Source organism: Leptonychotes weddellii, chromosome 6 (genome assembly GCF_054177405.1).
Source record: "Leptonychotes weddellii isolate Sample4059 chromosome 6, ASM5417740v2, whole genome shotgun sequence".
Lineage (NCBI taxonomy): Eukaryota > Metazoa > Chordata > Mammalia > Carnivora > Phocidae > Leptonychotes > Leptonychotes weddellii.
The window spans coordinates 99,621,855-99,640,774 of NC_138374.1; the positions used below are offsets into that span (position 1 = coordinate 99,621,855).

General features: G+C 44.1%; 1 protein-coding gene across 11 annotated transcripts in view; it reads right to left on the reverse strand.

Moving 5' to 3' along the window:
- The window catches only part of NPL (N-acetylneuraminate pyruvate lyase), a 38,946-nt gene extending 21,445 nt beyond the window's left edge, over window positions 1–17,501 (reverse strand). For 2 of the 11 annotated variants that reach the window (XM_081824767.1, XM_081824765.1), the window contains exons 1-3: window positions 13,096–14,981; window positions 4,349–4,422; window positions 2,617–2,704 (exon numbers count right to left, since the gene is read on the reverse strand). In XM_081824767.1, the coding sequence (XP_081680893.1) occupies window positions 2,617–2,704; window positions 4,349–4,422; window positions 13,096–13,163 (230 nt within the window). In that variant the 5' untranslated portion in view covers window positions 13,164–14,981. The other 9 variants (XM_081824766.1, XM_081824768.1, XM_081824759.1 and 6 more) reach the window with 8 other exon arrangements.
- Between the last annotated feature and the right edge of the window lie 1,419 nt (window positions 17,502–18,920).

Sequence of the window (18,920 nt, forward strand, 5' to 3'; positions counted from 1 at the left end):
ACCAGCAGCTTTTCTGCACGACCTCCTTAAATCTTTCACACCTCTTCTCCTGGCTTAGGTTAAAAGAAGCCATCCACGCCTTCCTCCCTTCCACCCTGCTGCTAGGTGCTGCTAGATAAAACCATCCTATGGCTTTCATCCCAATTTGTCCTTTCGCAGATCAGGAGAACGAGGCTTCAAAAAGCCTTCTGTTCATCATGACTTACTTCCCTTCCAATTCCCTGCAGTGGCTACTTCAAATCTGGACTATTCTCAAGCTAATTCTAACTCAACTCCTTGTTCCTGGCAGATGTGCTCACTTCCCACACACCAGAAATATACAGAGGTTTCATACACAGACTGTCCCACTTCTCCTCTTCTGCACCTCCACGCTTAGCCGCATCCTCATCTATGCTTTCCTCCCAGCTTTGGGCTGTCCTCTCAAGTTACACTATCTACTTTTGGTTTTGTTTCAACCCTCCCCCCATCCCCCAGACCTTCCCATCAAAGGTATCAGCTGTCTACTCTCTTAATCTCTTCTCCTGTAACAGTGTCTTTTCAGCAGAGAAACATGCCCAAGACTTCCCCACTTTAAAACAAACCAGGGCACCTGGGCGGCTCAGTCGGTTAAGCGGCTGCCTTCGGCTCAGGTCATGATCCCAGGGTCCTGGGATGGAGCCCTCCATCGGGCTCCCTGCTCAGCAGAGAGCCTGCTTCTCCCTCTCCCTTTGTCTCCCAGCTTGTGCTCTTACTCTCTCTGTGTCAAATAAATAAATAACATCTTAAAAAAAACCAAAAAACAAAACTACTTCTTTTCATCTTGCTTCCTCCTCCCTAACCTACCACTCCATCTCTCCTTCCCTTCACCAGAAAATGTTCCGAGAACGAGCTGTGCTCATGGCCCCCACCCCCGCACATCTGCGGCGATCCACGATCCACAGTTCACGGCAGGCTGCTCCCGTTTCAACAAACCGACTGGCTCTGCTCTCTCTGAGGTCATTGGTCACGGTCACTTCAAACCAACCGTCTTCTCATCCCTCCATCTACTGACTTTCACAACATCCAACATTTATGACAAATGTGATGACGAACACAGCATCCACCGCAAATAATTACAATGAATTCCCGTATAAGACTTGCTACTACGTGCCAGGCACGGCTCGAATCCTCACCACCACCATAAGATACATACTTTTATTCCAATTTCATAGGTGAAGCACAGGGCGGTTAAGTGACTTGTCTGAGTTCAGAAGCCTAGCGAGAGACAGAGCCAGGACCCAAACTCAGGCTGTCTGGCTGTAGAGTCCCATGCTACGGTGGCATGCTCTGAACCATTCCTCCTTAAGTGGCAGGATTCACCTCCGACCTCCCTCCTGCCCTTCTGAGGGCTTTCTGTCTTTGCCCTCTTCCCTATCTCCCCATTTCTGGTGCTTTTCTTTCTTTCTTTTTTTTTTTTTTTTAAAGATTTTATTTATTTATTTGACAGAGATCGATAGTGAGAGAAGGAACACAAGCAGGGGGAGAGGGAGAGGGAGAAGCAGGCTTCCCGCCGAGCAGGGAGCCCGATGCGGGGCTCGATCCCAGGACCCTGGGATCACGACCTGAGCCGAAGGCAGACGCTTAACGACTGAGCCACCCAGGCACCCCTCTGGTGCTTTTTTTAATGTTGATCCTTAACCTTCCTCGTTTCTCCGTCCATGGTCTTTAATCTTTTAGGGCTCACAATCTGACTGGAAATGAGCTGAAAGCTGATGGATCAGCAGAAACTGCTTCCATGGACATGCACTCAGCCTTGGCATACAGTTTCAGAGTCCTCAAGGTGCTCTGAAGCCATTTGAGGATCCCCAAGGAGGTCATGGGCTTCACACTGACAACTGCTGCAGGCTCACTTGGGACTTACCTCCAATCTTCGCCTCCACCTAACGCAACATCAATCATTGCCTTCTCTGATCCCTGTTTACACTATTTATCAGAAGGATCAGTGTTAAATTTCATGATCTGACATCTCCATTGGATGGCAAGCAAGCTGAAGGCAGAGACCCTGTTTCATCTCCCCGGTGCCAGAACAGTGCATCCCACACAACAGAACAGACAACAAATAAAGCTTGGTTAATTGAGTGTGCTTACTGAACGGATCCGTCTTACTTGACTACCATGGCATGAATTGAGTCCCGAAGACTACAAAAAGCAGCACCACAGAGAGCATGTTGAGTCATATGCACAGAGAGGTAGGGAAGCAAGGGCTGATAGAAGCATCAGGTACCCATCCTGAGAGGGGAAGGGGTTGGAGTTGTTTACAAGAGCCAGGGGACAGCAGAGTCCGTCACCAGCCCCTCCCCCTCTTATCCCCTCAGCCCAAGGACAAGTAACCTGAGGGGACTGGCTTTGTAAATAGATAAGGGGCAGCTTCCAGCTTCCAGATGGACCCTCTGGGAGCCAGGTGGGCCTTGCAGTCTGGTTGCCCTTCCACCCAGAAGGGAGGGGTTCTCCTCTGCCTCAGCTCCTTGCCAAAGTGCCAGGATCCCCATGCCTCAGGCCTGCCCTCTGACCAGAAGGTGGGAGGCTGTGTCATCAGAAAAGAGCCATACTCTATGCAGCTCTCTCGAAGAGCGCCTTTATCCTGGTGACGCCACTCACTTGTTCCGCCCTTTGGCCACCCACTCCTCTGCGACCTGGCGACGCTCTGAGACGCTCAGGGACAGGCCTTCTCCCGTCGTGCCATTCACTGTTCCAAACAGAGTCAGTTAGTGGGGCCAACCAATTCCTTTCGCTCCTCCAACACCAACGCAGGAAGTGCAGGGTCAGAACTCCCTGCTTAAGGGGAAGGGACGTGGGGAAAGATCAGACGATGGAATCTGAAGGTGAAATGCCATGTTTCCATTTTTATCTAAGACTCTGTCTTTTTTCCATCTTCACCTTGTTCAAAGCAGTGGGAAGGTTAATTATGACTTGTAATGACAAATCTGTCCTTGCAGAGTATTTGAAAGCAGACTGAGATAACTGTTCTCATTTTAGGCAAATATCCAATGATTTGGGCTTGAATGGCAGGAAAATCAACACCACCCACTACTGGGCTGTCAAAGGGGTCAAAAGTGGGAGTTACTCATGAGGACAGTGGTACATCCTACAGATCTACAAAGACCTCAGTCTATAGTTTAACATGATGGTAGCATTCTAGGACAATTTTTTCATGGTAATTCATAAGAAAACACCAAGGATATTAATATTTCTTGCTTAAGCACTCTTTCAATAGTCACTTATTTTCACAACAACCCTGCAAAGTACAAATGGTTCTTCTCATCTACAGAGGCAAAGATGAGGTTCTAAATCACTAAATAAATTTGAATCCAAAGCTGTGTTTCTAAAACTTTCCCTTCTAATACAGTAATCTCTTAATGGATCACAGATAGTATGCAAACAGCATTAGGATACATTACTGGGGCCTAATGCATTTGGATCTCCAAATACTGAGTGCTCAGCTGGAGAAGGGGGGTGAGAGTAGGAAAGAGTGTTTTTATCACTCCTTTAGGGTCTTAAGACACTTCAAGTATGCTCTACTAGTAGGGATGTTCCTACTTCTTCCCTATACCCAGGGGAGAGCCGTGGCCCTTTGAAGAGTAAGAATCAGTCTTCCCCCACCATGGCTTGGAGCTGTAGGGGGACACCAAGTGGTTCTGTAATCAGGTTCTGGTTTTGACATGTGTCCTGACCACCTGTTCGCAGAGGTTTTAACCTGCCTGGATTATGACCTCGTGCTTCCAGTTCTTGAGGGACCCTGGTAGAGCAGGAGCTTGGGAAAAAGCTGTAGGGTCCAGTCTGTAGGTGTTCAAGCACTCAGAACACCACACAAGGAGTAACTCAATCACAGGTTTGTATAGTTCTCAGGCCTAAAATGTTCAAGGTCTGATTTTTTAATTTCCACCGTCCATGAAATAAATGAGGATAACTGCTGGACCTGTGATTCTTTTGTGTGCTGCATTTAGCCTTTCTACATTTATTATATGAAAAGTCTGGGTGAAGACACAATAAAGCCCATTCTTAAGAGAGAGAAGTCTGGATTTGGCTGTTACTCTACCATTCCTTGGCTAAGTGCCTTTAGGCACCCTAAATAATATATCTGAGCCATAGATTTTCTTCTTTAAGTTGGGATAAAAATAACACCTTATCTGTTTTGAAGGTACACCACCAAAGGTGCTTTCCAAGTCTAAAATTGATGAGTCTACAGATTCACAAATTTTACTTAGCTTAGCCAGGCTCAGTCATAACCTATGACACAAGACACTGTAACCTCTTAATTAGTAACCAGGTGAGAGCTACTTTCTAAGGACCGGGCTAGAGATGTTTAGAGAAATGTTTAAAGATGACTCACCAAAAATGTTCTTCACTCCCTGTTCTTCCACAAGATAATCTACATACTGACCAATGACTGAAAAGTTGATTTCTCTAAAGGACACAGGAAAAAAATGGGAAAAAAGCATATTTAGTCTTTAGATTATTATTCAACCAATCCTCAAATCTATAAACTGCTCTCTTTTGTTAATAATTATTAAAAGTCCACCCAGCCATATTGTGCTAAGCAAAATAAGTCAGAGAAAGACAAATACCATATGATTTCACTCATATGCAGAATTTAAGAAACAGAAACAGATGAACATAGGGGAAGGGAAGGAAAAATAAGATAAAAACAGAGATGGAGGCAAACCATAGGGAACAAACTGAGGGTTGCTGGAGGGAAGGGGGTGGGGGTGGGATAATTGGGTGATGGGCATTAAGGAGGGCACTTGATATAATGAGTACTGGGTGTTGTATGTAACTGATGAATCACTAAATTCTACCCCTGAAACTAATAATACACTACATGTTAACTAAGTTGAATTAAAAAAAAAAAAAAACTCCACCTAGCCAATTTGTAAAATTCTTAACTTGCTCTAAATAATGCCGGCTTTTTCCTTGTTTTTTGAGCCTGATGATTTCTCTACTTATTCATATATGCCTCACTTATGTGAGCAACACACTGTTATTTATCACAAAGGTTTTACCTTTAAACATCCCCACAAGTAATATTTAAAAAGTAATTACTTAGTAATCTTTTGCTCTTTTGGGGAAGAAGGATGACGGGGGCCATGGTTAAATGAGAATTTAGTATTTTCCACTTGGTGAGAAGCAATCATTTTTTGGGCTTACAAGATAGGAAAGCTGGATCTTAATAATTTAAGAATTTTAGCACTTAATATTTGTGACAGCAAATGAAAGCTTCAATTGTATTTGCTAGTTTTAAAGCAAAAAAGATTAACACTGGAGAGGAACTTTGCTCCCACTGCCTCTCAAAGCACGGTCTGTGGAAGAGCGTCTGGGGAGTCTGTAAGAAATGCAGAGCAGTCTCCCTCTTTAATGGCTCATGGTATTGTAACATTGCCCTCCCTGCCCCACTTGCTCAAATGCCAAATCCTGGCCTCTGTCTTGCTGAGCAGGGAGGATTCCTGAATGCACAACAGGAACAAACTTGGGTTGTTCTCACCTAAAGGGCGGATGGGCAAGTTATCCGCCTAGACAATCTATCTCAACACCCTCATTTAGGTCAGCTTGACCTGCTCAACTTGAAATGTCTAAGCCTCAGACATTCCTGACCATTTGGAACCTGCTCTTGGCTGCTTCCATCAAGCCCTTCACCACTTGGGATAAGCGACGAGATGCAGGACAATCAGCAGTGGTTTTTTTTTAAATTTTTTTTATTGTTATGTTAATCCCCATACATTACATCATTAGTTTTAGATGTACAATCAGCAGTGGTTTTGTTTGCAGGATAAAAACCCAGATTTTGACCTATGATGTCCATCTACCAATGCAAGTAACCAGGAAACAGCTCCCAATCACACTTCCAAATCACAGATTGGAAACAGGAAATAAATCTAGTGGGCAAGAGCCTGTGTTGGAATCACAGATTCAAACACAGTGGCTCCTGGACACTTTCACTGAAGTCTTGACACCTCTCCAATCCGATCCCAGCCCCGTACTCAAGATCACCTAGAGTAGGCCTGGCTTTTTCATTGAGGAGGAGCTTGGAGAGCTCTGGATGGTCAGGGCTGGTAGGTACTGTACTCCTTCTGATGTGTGTTCTTTTGGTTTAATCTAATGCTTCATCATTTGGAAAGGGAAGCTAGAGAGCTTGTTTCCATTTTCAGAAATACTTAAGGAGAGAAACTGATTGTTAGGGGATGTATATGTATATCCCCAAAGTGGACTCTAAACTCAGCAGGGACCCACACCGCCAGTCTACTGCATGTACTCAGCACTCTACCTGGCTCCAGTGAAACACTCAATCATTACTGCTGTTACTATTCCTCATGATGAAACCCAGAAATATCTCACACATACCTCACACCCTCATCAAAGTTCACATCTCCATTACCACGAGGATCATTTTGTAAATTGTTTATGCCCACCCTCCAGGCTAGAGCAAGGACTTCCTGAAGGCAGACACTGTGCCTTTTATACCTGACAATCCCTTGTCTGCACCTGGCATAGTGCAGAAGCTCAATGAGGAGGAAACACCCATGATCTCTGCCTTCAGAGCAGCCTATCCCCACACCTGCAGGATACATGTAAACATTATTAACTGAGGAAAGATGGCATAGTATACAAATAACTAGAATATTAAGGAATGTATGTTGAGGGCTATGACTGAGTTAGAAAGTGTACAGGGGTTCAGAAGAGGGAATCACTCCAATTAGGGAGGCTGGGAAAGGAGACTTCGAGGAGGAGGTGGGTCTGGAATAAACAGGATGAAACCCTGCACTCTTCCTTCCCTCTGACGTTCTTGAGTTGCTGTCTATCTGGCCCTATTCTGGTGCCCTCCTCTTTCCAGGGAGTTGGCTGCCCCCTTAGGCAGATCGAGGCCAGTATATGAAATCCGCGGTTTCTTCTCCTTCCTCAGTGAACTCCACACTTCACTCTATGGCTTCAGTGGGTAATGCTTCCATCTACACTGACCCCCTACTCCTTTAGACTTTGCTGGATGACAGCTACAAGTTCCCTCGGGTTAGGGGTGATACATTATCTATCCCTTCAAGAAAGCAGTTTGTTGCTTCTTATAAAATGCCCCTAGCCTACAGGAGTGATGCTAATGGTAGAATTTCTGGGCAGTGGCAGAGTTACCCCAAAATGTCCTTGGACAGATAGTCTTTTGGAACTACCAAATCCTCTTAGAGAGAGAAAAAGGTTGAAAAGAGATGGCTCCTAAATGTGTTTTGACCTTCACAGTGATAAAAATTTGTTTTCTTGTTATAAAAGATGACGGAAAAGCCAGAAGATCTAACAAGGCCAGGCCTACATTTCTGTACAGTACTGAATGGCGGGGAGGGTCATGGCTGCCCCCTTTGGAGGCATAGAAGCCCCCCAGACCACCTCAGGGATTTCAGGTCTCTGTCCAACTAGAGGTGCAAGTTTGCAGCCCTTGGCATTGTTGTTCAGTGGCTACAATCACAAGTGAGCCCAGGGAAATTACCCAAAGCTGTTACCCTGGTTGTCACAAAAGTATCCCAACAGCAGGGCCGAGGTAGGAGCAGGATGATAATTCTCTCTGGGGACTTTGCTCCCTTCCCTGTTTCTCCACCGTAATCTACCTCTCTGCGGTATGTGGGTTTATGTTGATTGCTGCAGGCACTGTATCAGGCATCCGGAAGTCACTAGAGATAATGCAAATGGTAAGACTAGAATATTCTCTTCCTTGTTGGATGGCTGTCTGGGGTTCATTGCTCATGGAAGTAAGAGGTGGCACAAACCAGTTCTCTTTCAAAGGTGGGACCGGAATGTCTCTTCCTTCGTGAGCCTCAAGAACACATCCAAGTACTGGTCATCTCAGGGCTGAGTGACTCAAAACCAAATCCCATGCTTGCTGAAGTCACTCCCCTACTTACCTCCAATTCACTATCTTAATTTCAATTCCCATGGGTTCAGATTCTTTGCCTTAGGTCTATGATTTTTTTCCAATTTTTCATACCATAGAAGCTATGTCATTTATTTTTGAAAGTACACACAATATAAAAAGAAGGAAAAACCCACTCATTATCTCCCTGGAGATTATCACTCTTAATAGTTTTGATATTTTTCTACTCACAAACACACAGTACAGTGTTTTTTTTTTTTTTTTGCAAACTGCCTTTTGCAGTAATTTTACAGACCAGCTGCATGGCCCCATCAACACTAAAGCCCAGGGGAATGGCTTCTCCCACTGAGGCAGCCTTGCTGATCTTAGGAGAGCATCCCGTGCCCTTTCCTAGGTCAGTGCAGCGTTTTCTTAAATGGATATGGTCATATTGTACAAAGCATTGTGATATTTTTTTCACTTAGCATGCCAAATTGAGTATTTTCCCGCTTCTTCAGATATTCTGTTCTTGAGTGGGCTACACAGCATTTCATTGTATGAATGAACAGAACTTAGCTAATCCTCTAGACCCTCGGACATTTCATTTACTTCCAAACCATGTAAGAGGAGAGAATGTTTATCCAATTATTTTTGCCACAAATTGAGGCCCTGAGTGAATACCGTTTGAAACAGCATGTAGGCTGTATCTCTTCTCCTAGGACAGAAGGATAAAGGAATTTTTCTGAGGTGGCTTTTCAGAGAAAAATCTCTATTGCTGTTCATTTCCTCTCCTGGTGTATGACACAAAATGAAAGACTTTCACTGTATTTGAGAATACAGAATCACCAGGGAGGTCTTTTCATAACTGGCACACATGTCAGAAAATCTGATGTTCTTTTTTTTTTTTTGCCTTTTACATATAACTCTCAGCATTCAAAATCAGATGAAAGTTATGTGTGCTTTTGGCAAAATAACTACTTGGCTACTTTAAAACTCCTTCGGCAGAGAAGTATTCAGGGACCATAACTGCCCTGCCTTGCCAGAAAACATTCTGTTCTGGGAATCTGGGTCATGTAGTCTCCCCACACAGTTAAAAAGACAATACCAAACTCCAACTCCAGCAGTCCAAGACCCTTCTGACTGGGGTAACCAGTCTGTTTTTACTAGAGGGTGTTGTGAAGATTCCCATGGTGAAGCCAAAGGCATTTGAGGGAGAAAACTTTTTTTTTTTTTGACATTTTAGCCAATCTGGATAGTCTTTCTTTTTTTTCTTTTTTAAAGATTTTATTTGTCAGAGAGAGAGAGTGAGCACACAAGCAGGGGGAGCAGCAGAAGGAGAGGGAGAAGCAGGCTCCCCTCTGAGCAGGGAGCCCAATGCGGGACTCGATCCCAGGATCCTGGGATTCTGACCTGAGCTGAAGGTAGACACTTAACTGACTGAGCCACCTAGGTGCCCATGAAATGGACTTTCTATTTTAATGACTGTACTTGCCCAAGGGAATAAGTGACTTTTTGAAACAACTAAGGAAAGCAAACATCTTCTAGTGTGTGGAAAGACAAGAGTTGAGATGGGTAGAGAAGGACCTTTCTCTCTGGCTCCAAGGCTAGGTGCAGTGGGTTAATGTTTTAGGATCTTGGTCTCATCAACTGCAGAAACAGAGGTTGCAGTTCTCTCTCAGAGTTGTTATGAAGATAAATTCGGAATATGTACATTAAAATGCCAGCACAATGACTGACACGTAGTGTTTAGCCAATTAGTGTTAGCTTCTTTTCCTCATGAAATAACAAAATTTACCATTCACTGTGCTAGATGCTGAAGATACAAATATAAATAAGAAACATGCTCAGTCCTTGTGTATTGCCTGGTACTCGATAAGTATCTCTGGAATAAGGTTAAGCAGCTCAAAGCCTGTTGGGAGAGACAGGCATGTAACAAACAGTTATTAGAGTAATTTTCATTAGCAAGCACTTCTGATGTAATGTGAAAAGGTGTGCACAGGCTACTGTGGGAGCGCAGGGGGAAGGACTCTGTAATTCTTTATAGGAAATGGGAAAGAAGCACCAGAGGATGGTTCTGATGGATGAGTAGAAGTGTTCATGTGGAGTAGAGAGAGGAGTGCGTGGTGGTAGAAAAAGGCAGAGGGAACAGAATGTGTAAAGGCACTAAGGGAATAAAGAACATGAGGTGTATGGGGCAATAGAAATGTAGCAGAAGTATCCCAGATAGTCTGGGCTTTAACTTTATTTTATTTTTTTAATTATTATTATGTCATGTTAATCACCATACATTACATCATTAGTTTTTGATGTAGTGTTCCATGATTCATTGTTGGCATATAACACCCAGTGCTCCATGCAGAAAGTCGGGCTTTAACTTTAGATCAGTTCATCTCAGACTTTAATGTGCTAAAGAATCAACCAGGGACAGTGAAAATGCAGGTTCTGACTTAGTGGTATGTAGGAGGGCCTCAGATTCTGCCTTTCTAGCAGGTTCTTATGTGATATAGAGCAAACGGTCCATGGACCACATGACGAGTAGTAAGGCTTTGACAAAAGGGGATCGGCAGAGAGTCTTAAAGAGGGAAGTGACACAATTAGATTTATTTATGAGGACGCTCACTGGGCTGCAGTGTGCAGGTTGGACTGGGGTTATAGGTATTTTATACATTCTTCCTGGGATCACTCCAATATCCCTCATGACATAACACCAGAGGGCTGCACTCTTTGGATTCAAATGCAACTCGGAAATGATATGGCTGAACACTTTACAGAATATGAAAGAGAACTTTTAACAGGTGACAAGACCTCCCCAGGGTCAGACAGCTAACTGGTGGCAAAGCCAGGGGTCAAGAACCCAGATACTCTAACTAAAATCCATTTAACCATGTTCTTCCTGTAAACTTCCCCACTTCAGAACATCAACTTATATTCAAGAAGTGAATTTGGATATTTCTTAGAATTATAAAGAAAAAAGGATGCAGGAGAATAGCTCTTGTTCAGCCATTCTCAATCATGGAGACTGTGGCTTACTTTATGAGCCAGGATGGGAAAACTCCCATGATGGCAGGTCACCAGGCAGAATTTCCACTTATTCGATTCCATGTGACCCTTCTTTCTGTCTCCTGGAAACATGTCATAAGTTCACATTCCCCTGTGGGCAAGTAGGCAAATGCCCATCTGCTCTCAGTGGGTGCTCCAATCTTGCTTTGTACCCACAGTAATGTTTGAATGAGAAGGGCAGGTGGTGGGAGATGTGGGAGCTAATATAGCTTACATGCCTACTATGTGCTCTGTACTGACATACAGTTTCTTTTTTTTTTACAAAATTTTTTTAAATATATATATATTTTTTAAGATTTTATTTATTTATCAGAGAGAGAGAGACAGAGGCAGGCAGAAGGAGAAGCAGGCTCCTTGCTGAGCAAGGAGCCCGATGTGGGACTCAATCCTAGGACCCTGGGATCATGACCTGAGCCGAAGGCAGACGCTTAACCGACTGAGCCATTCAGGCGTTCCTGTACATTTTAATTCTTAAGGCCCTTGCAAAAAAAATACATTCTTATTTTGATTGCACACATCAGGAAAGTGAAGGTCCTAGAAAGTCCTAGAAGGGAAAAGGATAAAAAAAAAAAAAAGAAGAAGAAACAGAGAAATGGAGGAAGCAGGGCCAGAGGTATTGGGGAATGGAGAAGGATCCAGAAAAGCAGAGTCACTTATCTTCATATGTGGGGCTTGGCGTCCCCGGAAAACAGCAGAATAGGGAGGAAGAACACACCAAAACTCTCAGTGAGTCCTAAATGAACAAATAAGACTGTTCAAGGAGTCTCTTCTAGGCTGAGGGATCTGATTAAGAAGGTTAAAGCAGCATCAACCAGATGTAGTGTTGTAAGCCTGCAAATAGGATCCTTCTCAATAACAGGAAGTGAATCCTGCCTGCTCATGCAATCACATGATTTCTCTGTTTTATTGGCCCAACAAGTGGCTAACACATCAACAAAGAGCTGACTTCAGTCTTTCTTTGGACTTATGGAAACTGAGAAGCAACAGAAAAAAAAATTGCTACCAATCACTGAGTAATCTAAATGCCATCTCAGCAAGAATTTGATTTAGACGTAGATGGGATTTTTCATGAAACTTAGAAACTGGAGGTCTTGAACTCCAGCGATCTAAGGGTAAACTGCGATAGGGCCAACTTTGAATGAGAATACCAAGTCATAAGAAATTTCACCTATTTTAAAGGGGGTAGGGTTAAGGTTTACAAATTCAGCAACAGAAGGCCAAAAAAATAAAAGCCTTTCTTAAAGATCTCTTAAATTCCGCATCTTCCTTTTATCCCTGTCTGGTTCAAATGAACATACTGACCTAAGTGCCTCCTGACCCTGTGCTGAGCACCATTATATGGAATATCTCACTTTAACACCCAGAACTCCACCATGCAGGTTAATTATCATTGTATTTTAAAGAGAAAGAAAGGAGAAGCTTAAAGAAGCCAGAATTCTGTTTTGGCAGACTGACCACTCTAAGGGGTCAAAAGCATTTAGATCCAGGTGGATAAATTCCCTTTTTGTCCATGGCAATGTCCAGAGAGGGGTTATACACCTGTGGCACATGACCGTTAGCTGATAGTACGAGCAAAGGGACTGACATAACGTTCACCTGGGAGTTAGGGTGCTTGTCTGGGTAATGAGTTCTCAGCAATCATCTGTTGTTACCTCCCACTCCTGCAGGCCCCCAACATTTAACCCATGTTGAAATGAGACTGTAAACATACTAAGGGGTCCAACTTGCAGCTAACTTCCCCTCTTTACTCAGGCGAGGACATTTTCATCACATCTATGAACAGCCTGAGGTGGAATCATGCAGCTATCTAGAGACAGGATCTAGAGGGGCCAGGCCAGGGCTTAGAAGCAAATTCTGCTAAAATGAGATTCTCCTCATCTAACTCCACCGGCCTTATTTGGGAAAGCCAGGCCTCTGATGAAATCCAAAGAGAATTTATTTTGTGGAACTATAGACACTGGGAGAAAGGCAAGATGCCATATCTTACCTTCTCTCTTTCTGCAGTTTGTGACATAGAGACTCTTCTCTGAGTTGGGATCAGAGACAGTACGGGGGAGGGATGACTGACAGAAGCGGCCATTTGGCAGGAGTACCACAGAGGTGCAGAATCTAAGTGACTGCTACTATAGAGAACTTCTGTCCATTTTGGTGGAGTGAGAACAGATTCCCCTTAGGTCCCAAATGATAGTTACCCATGCTCAGTCATTGGCGTGATGGTTGCAGCAACGAGACCTTGAAGCTTCTTCTTCGGGGAGGCCATTGAGCTGCTGAAAAAAGTCTACAAAACATAAATGTAATTCCTCTCCTTCTTCAAGGAATGTCCATTAATGATAAAACTCCTAGGCAAAGTCCATTCCCAGTTTAGAATTGTGAAAAAGGCTTACAAGTACACAAAGACACAGAGCAAACAAAAAGAATGTAACATGTAGAGCTTAATTCTGTAGAGGAGGCGACCATTTTTAAAGACAGGAAAAGGGGGAGACAAGAAGGGAGCAGTGTCTGGGAAAGTACTATCAGAAAGGCCTCCCACTTTATCTCTACAGGTGATACAGGCAGTCTGAAACCTCAAAGAGCAGGGGTAAACAACAGCAGACCCAAGAAAGAAAATGAATCTAACTCAGGGAGGTCAAATATATAAAAAATTACTATTACTTAAATTGTAATATGGTCAGGACAAAAGGGACATCCCTTTCTTTTTCCATAGCTTCATTCTTTTAAGCAAGAATCTCACCTAAAACCAGCACTTACAGTTTTAAGGCTTCAGCGTAATCTAATTAACTATCTTCAGATTTCCCTAACTATCCTTTCCATATTCTAATTTTGACCAGTTTTGCTCTGTTTTGCTACCTCTAGTAAACCATGTATATTCTATCATGATTGTTTATTTACCTCTCTCCCACTAGACCAAGCTCCCCAGGACAGGAAATACATTTTATTTGCCTTTGCTTTTCCTGTACTGAAATACCTGCTGGACACCTTCTCTTCAATTAAAAAGTGATGAATATGTGGGTAACTGAATGAGGTATTCTAGATGATGACTTCTAGAACAGGGAGATCACTGCTCAGAGACTCAACCTGACCCCACTCATTTGGGGCAAAAGGATTCCTCACCACCTGACAGAGAGTACACCTGTCATGCCAGTGGAAAAAAGTCTAGAGGTTGTGGAAAACAGGCATGAGAGACAACAGAGTATCCTAGTTCATAGCCTGGATTCCACAGGCAGACTTCCGATTCAGCTCTCCAGCTTTGCCACTTACCAGTTACGGAAGTGTTACTGTTTTTTGAGCTGTAGACATAAAAATTCAAAGCCACGAATGCAAAGTCTAACAACTGCAGAAGAAAATAAAAATATAATCAGAGTGTATTTAGTGACAGACAAAAGATGCCTGGCTTAGAGCAAGCACAGTGATATCTATAGGTAACAGAGAAGATGGGGTATATTACAGTTCTGAGGTCACTGGCATATTTAAAAACCCAATGCCCGCTACACTTAAATTTGACCTACATAATGTAATAATTACAAACTATCTCATTTTGTTCGTTCTTTTAACTGTTCATCTCAACTCCCTAAATGGGAATATAAACTTATGGAGTACATGTACGTACCTTCTACTTTTTCTGTATCCCCCAAGAGTTCTGGTTCTGGTGAACCCTTGAAGCCAGAAAGAGGACAAAACAAGGACAAAGACATGAAAGGGCACAGTATGGCAAAACTTACTGCTTTTGTAGAAAGCCAACTTGATACCTCCCCTGACAAACAGATATGTCCCTAGCAAAACTTGCTCCTGAAATTAAGCACCAATACTTCAAGCAGCTTTGCTCTGCACTGAAGGGCAGGCAATAAAGGGCAACCTTACCTGATATACAGGATTCTAGGATTTCTCTGACTTTTCCTAGTTTGAAGAGGAGACTAAAATCCTGTGGGAGGTTTTGAGAGATAAATGGGGGTCCATTGGGAAAACACAGGGCCAGGGCACAGACCCTGTCTGTCCCAGAGGAATGTCTGTACATTAACTGAGATGGATGCTACGCTTGCCGCATATCTTCACCGGGCACTCCTGCAAGCATCTGAACTCAAGATACCTGCCAACTTGTCCCCCAAGATTTCTTCCTTTGTTCCTTATAGTAGAGGGGTTGGAGCACTAGCTCTGGAGTCAGACATCATGGGTCTGCATCCTGGCATCACCACTTAGCAACGGGGCGGCCCTGGAACTGTTATTCACCTTCTCTGTGAGTCTGTTTTCACTCCTGTAAATAATAGCAGTCATATTTCATAGGTTGTGGAGAGTAAAATGAATTAATTATCATAGAATGATTAACAAGAGTGCCAGACACATAGTAAGTACAACTGTGAAGTCTTGTCAGACAGCTATAGGACGTTAACAAGTATTATTATTTTTACCAGCACCTGCTTTCCTGTCATTTCATTTTTACTGGTATTGCTTCTCTGACCCTCAGTACTCTGGTCCATTCAGGGACTAAGTCATTTCAATGCTCTTATCTTCCTTCCCTGCAATCCTTCCCTCCCTGCTTACTGCCCCTCTCAGAACTTACCCTTTGTTACCTCTTATCTAGACCGATGGACACAACCTCAGGTCCAAGGGGCCCAAAGGGGCTCAAGAAGGCACAAATGATAAGACTCTCAACAGCTAGGTTCAGCACTAAAAGTCTCCTAATTCAAACCCTACCAGGCTGCTCACACTATACTTCTGTATTCTGAGCTTTTACCTGTATTTATTTCATACTTAGGGCAACTACATTGATATTCTTAGGATTGTCAGAAGCTTGGATGGGTAGTTTTATATATGCTGTTAATTGAAAGAAATACTATTAAGTGCATGTAAATGCAATCTGGTTAAAAAAAATTTCAAAAACATAGAGCCTGTAGGGGTGTGGGGTCAGAGTTGGGAATTATTGCTCTAATCCCCACTCTCCTCCTCAAATCCACATAGGCTGCCAGGTTAATCTCCTGGTTAACACAGACATTTCTGGTCCTGCCTTTGCCCTGCTCAGAAAATGCAGTAACTTCCCCCTGGCTTCCGTAGGAGAAATACCAAACTCCCTGGTGCAGGTCTCTGTATAGATCTCTTCATTTGATCTCAACTGATTTCCTGGTGCTCGTCTCTACCATGTCTGGCCTGCTTCCTCTCTCCTGAGCCTCTCCCATCTGGAATGACATTATCTCCCACTTCAGCCAACTTTAAAAATTCACTGAAAAACTAGAGAATATCCCCTGATCCCCCAAGAGGAAGATAATTTCTTACTCCTCAAAATTCCCTCAAACACTTGCTTTTCCTTAAAAATTTTACCTCAGTTATTAGGGTAGTTTTGGCTTTCTTCTACAGTGCAAGCCACCAGAGGGCAGGAACAGCTTCAAAAAAAATCTATCTGCAGAGCAATACACTAAATGAACAAAATTTGCTGACTTTGTGAACACTGAAACTCCAGCAAGAGATGAGGCAAAAAGATCACAACAACAGTAACAGATAATGGTTGCTATTTCGTAAAATTTGAATTTTAAATAAACTTGGTAATGTCTAGCTTTGGTATTCGTTATAGCTTGTATCAGAAGCAAATGGTTAGAACGTTCTCCAGCCTAAGGCTTAATGTGAATTTGAAATGTTAACACTGAAACGCTGGAGAGGGGATATCACTCTTGAAATCCTGTACCTCTGTTCACTGACAACACTTAGTGCAAAGAATTCAAGTTGCCTAAGTCAATCCTCTTAAAAAGGACAAAGTTGAAAAAAAATCTCTGGGGGAGAAGGACGCAGCTCTGGGCATGGTGAATGACTTGAGAAATACGTAGAAAAAAAAGAGAAAATGGAGAAACTAAAGAAACAAACACAAAAACAAAACGCAGAAATATAACCAAGTTCCCATAAATAGAAGGGGTTGGATCAAATGCCATCGCTAAAGTCTGCTTCGCTCCACCGCTGCCTCGGGTCACTTTGAGGAAAGGAGCCTTAGAGAAAGCTATGCAGTCCTGAAAGCATCCGGGGAGTGGTTCCTCTGCCCGCGGCGGTGAGGACGCTCGCTCCAGGCGGAAGGGTATGGCGTTCACACTTCCTCTAGCCCCACGGTCGCCGCTTCTCTGCCCTCCCCTCTCCTCCCGGCCGTCCCCGGCCGCCTCCCCGCCCCGAGTCCCGTCCCCGCGACCCTCTGCCCCCATCCGCTGGTAGACTCCGTCCGTCCGTCCACCCCGCGGGAGCCGCGCTCACCGGACACGCCCGGGTCCGCCTAGCTCGCCGGGGCAGCCGCCGCCGCTCCCTGCACCGCCGCGCGCCGCCCCGCGCTCCCGCCGCGGCCCCACACCACGTGCCCCCACTCCCGGGGCCTGGAGCGGCGGGGCCCGCGCCTGTGCCCGCGGCGCGCGGAGAGGCGCGCCCCCGCAGAGCCGCGCGCCCCGCGCCCCCGCGACGCTGCGCACGCGTGCAGTTTCCCCCATCTCGGCGTTACCTGGGCGGTGTGGGTGAGGCGCCGGGACTGCGAGCACCTGAGTTTTTGCACCTCGGGACCCGTCGCGCGTGCTGCGGTGCGCCTGGATTCCCCCGGGCAAGCCTCTCTCTTCCTCTTCGGCTCAGCGGGTCCTTCCGCTTGCTGACGCCTCCTGGGCTCTCTTTCGCCTTAACTTCTGTACAGGGCCCTGCAGCAACAGGTATTTCGTGGTTGTGGGCTTTGAAATGTGTGCTCCTTCAGAAGCTTGCTAAGAACACCGCCTGCCATCTCAAAGGAGATGACGAATATTAAAAGCGGATTAGTTACTAAAGTGGCAGCTTTTCTGCGTATTCTGGAGAACAGTTGAGTTTTGAAAGGGAGAAATAATTTTAAACAAAGTATCTCTACTTGTAGGAATGTCAGGAGTTTATTTTCTAATATCATGTACTGTGCTAATAAATCAGAAACACAGCCATAAACAAGTCCTCAGCTCCCTCTTGTTGAGGTGAATTAACCTCAATGTTCCATAAAAGGCAGTGGTCGATGCTTATTTCATTGAGAGAAAATAAATTTCCCAAGGGCTTTCTAGTTTGCACCGTGCTTTTAAATCCATTGTAGAAGTTCTTTCATTGCACACATCTCCAGAAATTAATTCATTAATCAATTCATAGAACAATCCTTTGTGATGGGTACTATTTTTTTTTTTTAAAGATTTTATTTATTTATTTGAGAGAGAGAGAAAGCATGAGGTGGGGAGGGTCAGAGGGAGAAGCAGACTCCTCGCTGAGCAAGGAGCCCGATGCGGGACTCGATCCCGGGACTCCAGGATCATGACCTGAGCCGAAGGCAGTCGCCTAACCAACTGAGCCACCCAGGCGCCCGATGGGTACTATTTTTTAAGTTCACATTTTTCGGTTGAGGAAGCATCATCCCATTCAGAGACATAGAGAGTTTAAGTGACTTGCCAAAGGCTAGCGGGCTGTGGGTAGTTGAGCGGTGATCTGGATTCAAGTAGTCTGGAAGATGATACTTTTAATCACCACTCTATGTTATCCTACAAAAAAAGAAAGGGAAAATCCTAGGTTTGTCTTGTAATGTTGACAAGAATATTATATCCCAATGGGACAATGTTAGTAATTTTTTTTCAAAGTCACACTTTAATATATGCAAAATTAAATATTTCAGTACCCAAAAGGTATAGGACATTAGGTTTAAGGTTGTCAACCAATAAACCAATATGCTAAATGAATAAACTACTGTTTAAAGAAATATGGTAGTATAAAGCAATGCCTTCTAGTAATGTGTTAGGGTTTGTTAAGAAACAGATGCTAAAATGGAATTTGATGTGCAAGAAATATATTGGGGGAGGGACCCAGAGAAGGCAGGGAGAGCCTTGATTGTCATTCAGGGCTGACACCTGTGGAAGAAGCTATGGAAAGAAGAGGGTGGGGAAGGAAGGGTCTCACTGGAATGGGGGAGGGGCACATCATAGCCTCACCCCTTAAGACACTCAGAGCTTCTCCAATGAATTGTGGGGAAGACATTTATCTTTAAAAATATGTATGCCTGTGCAAAAAT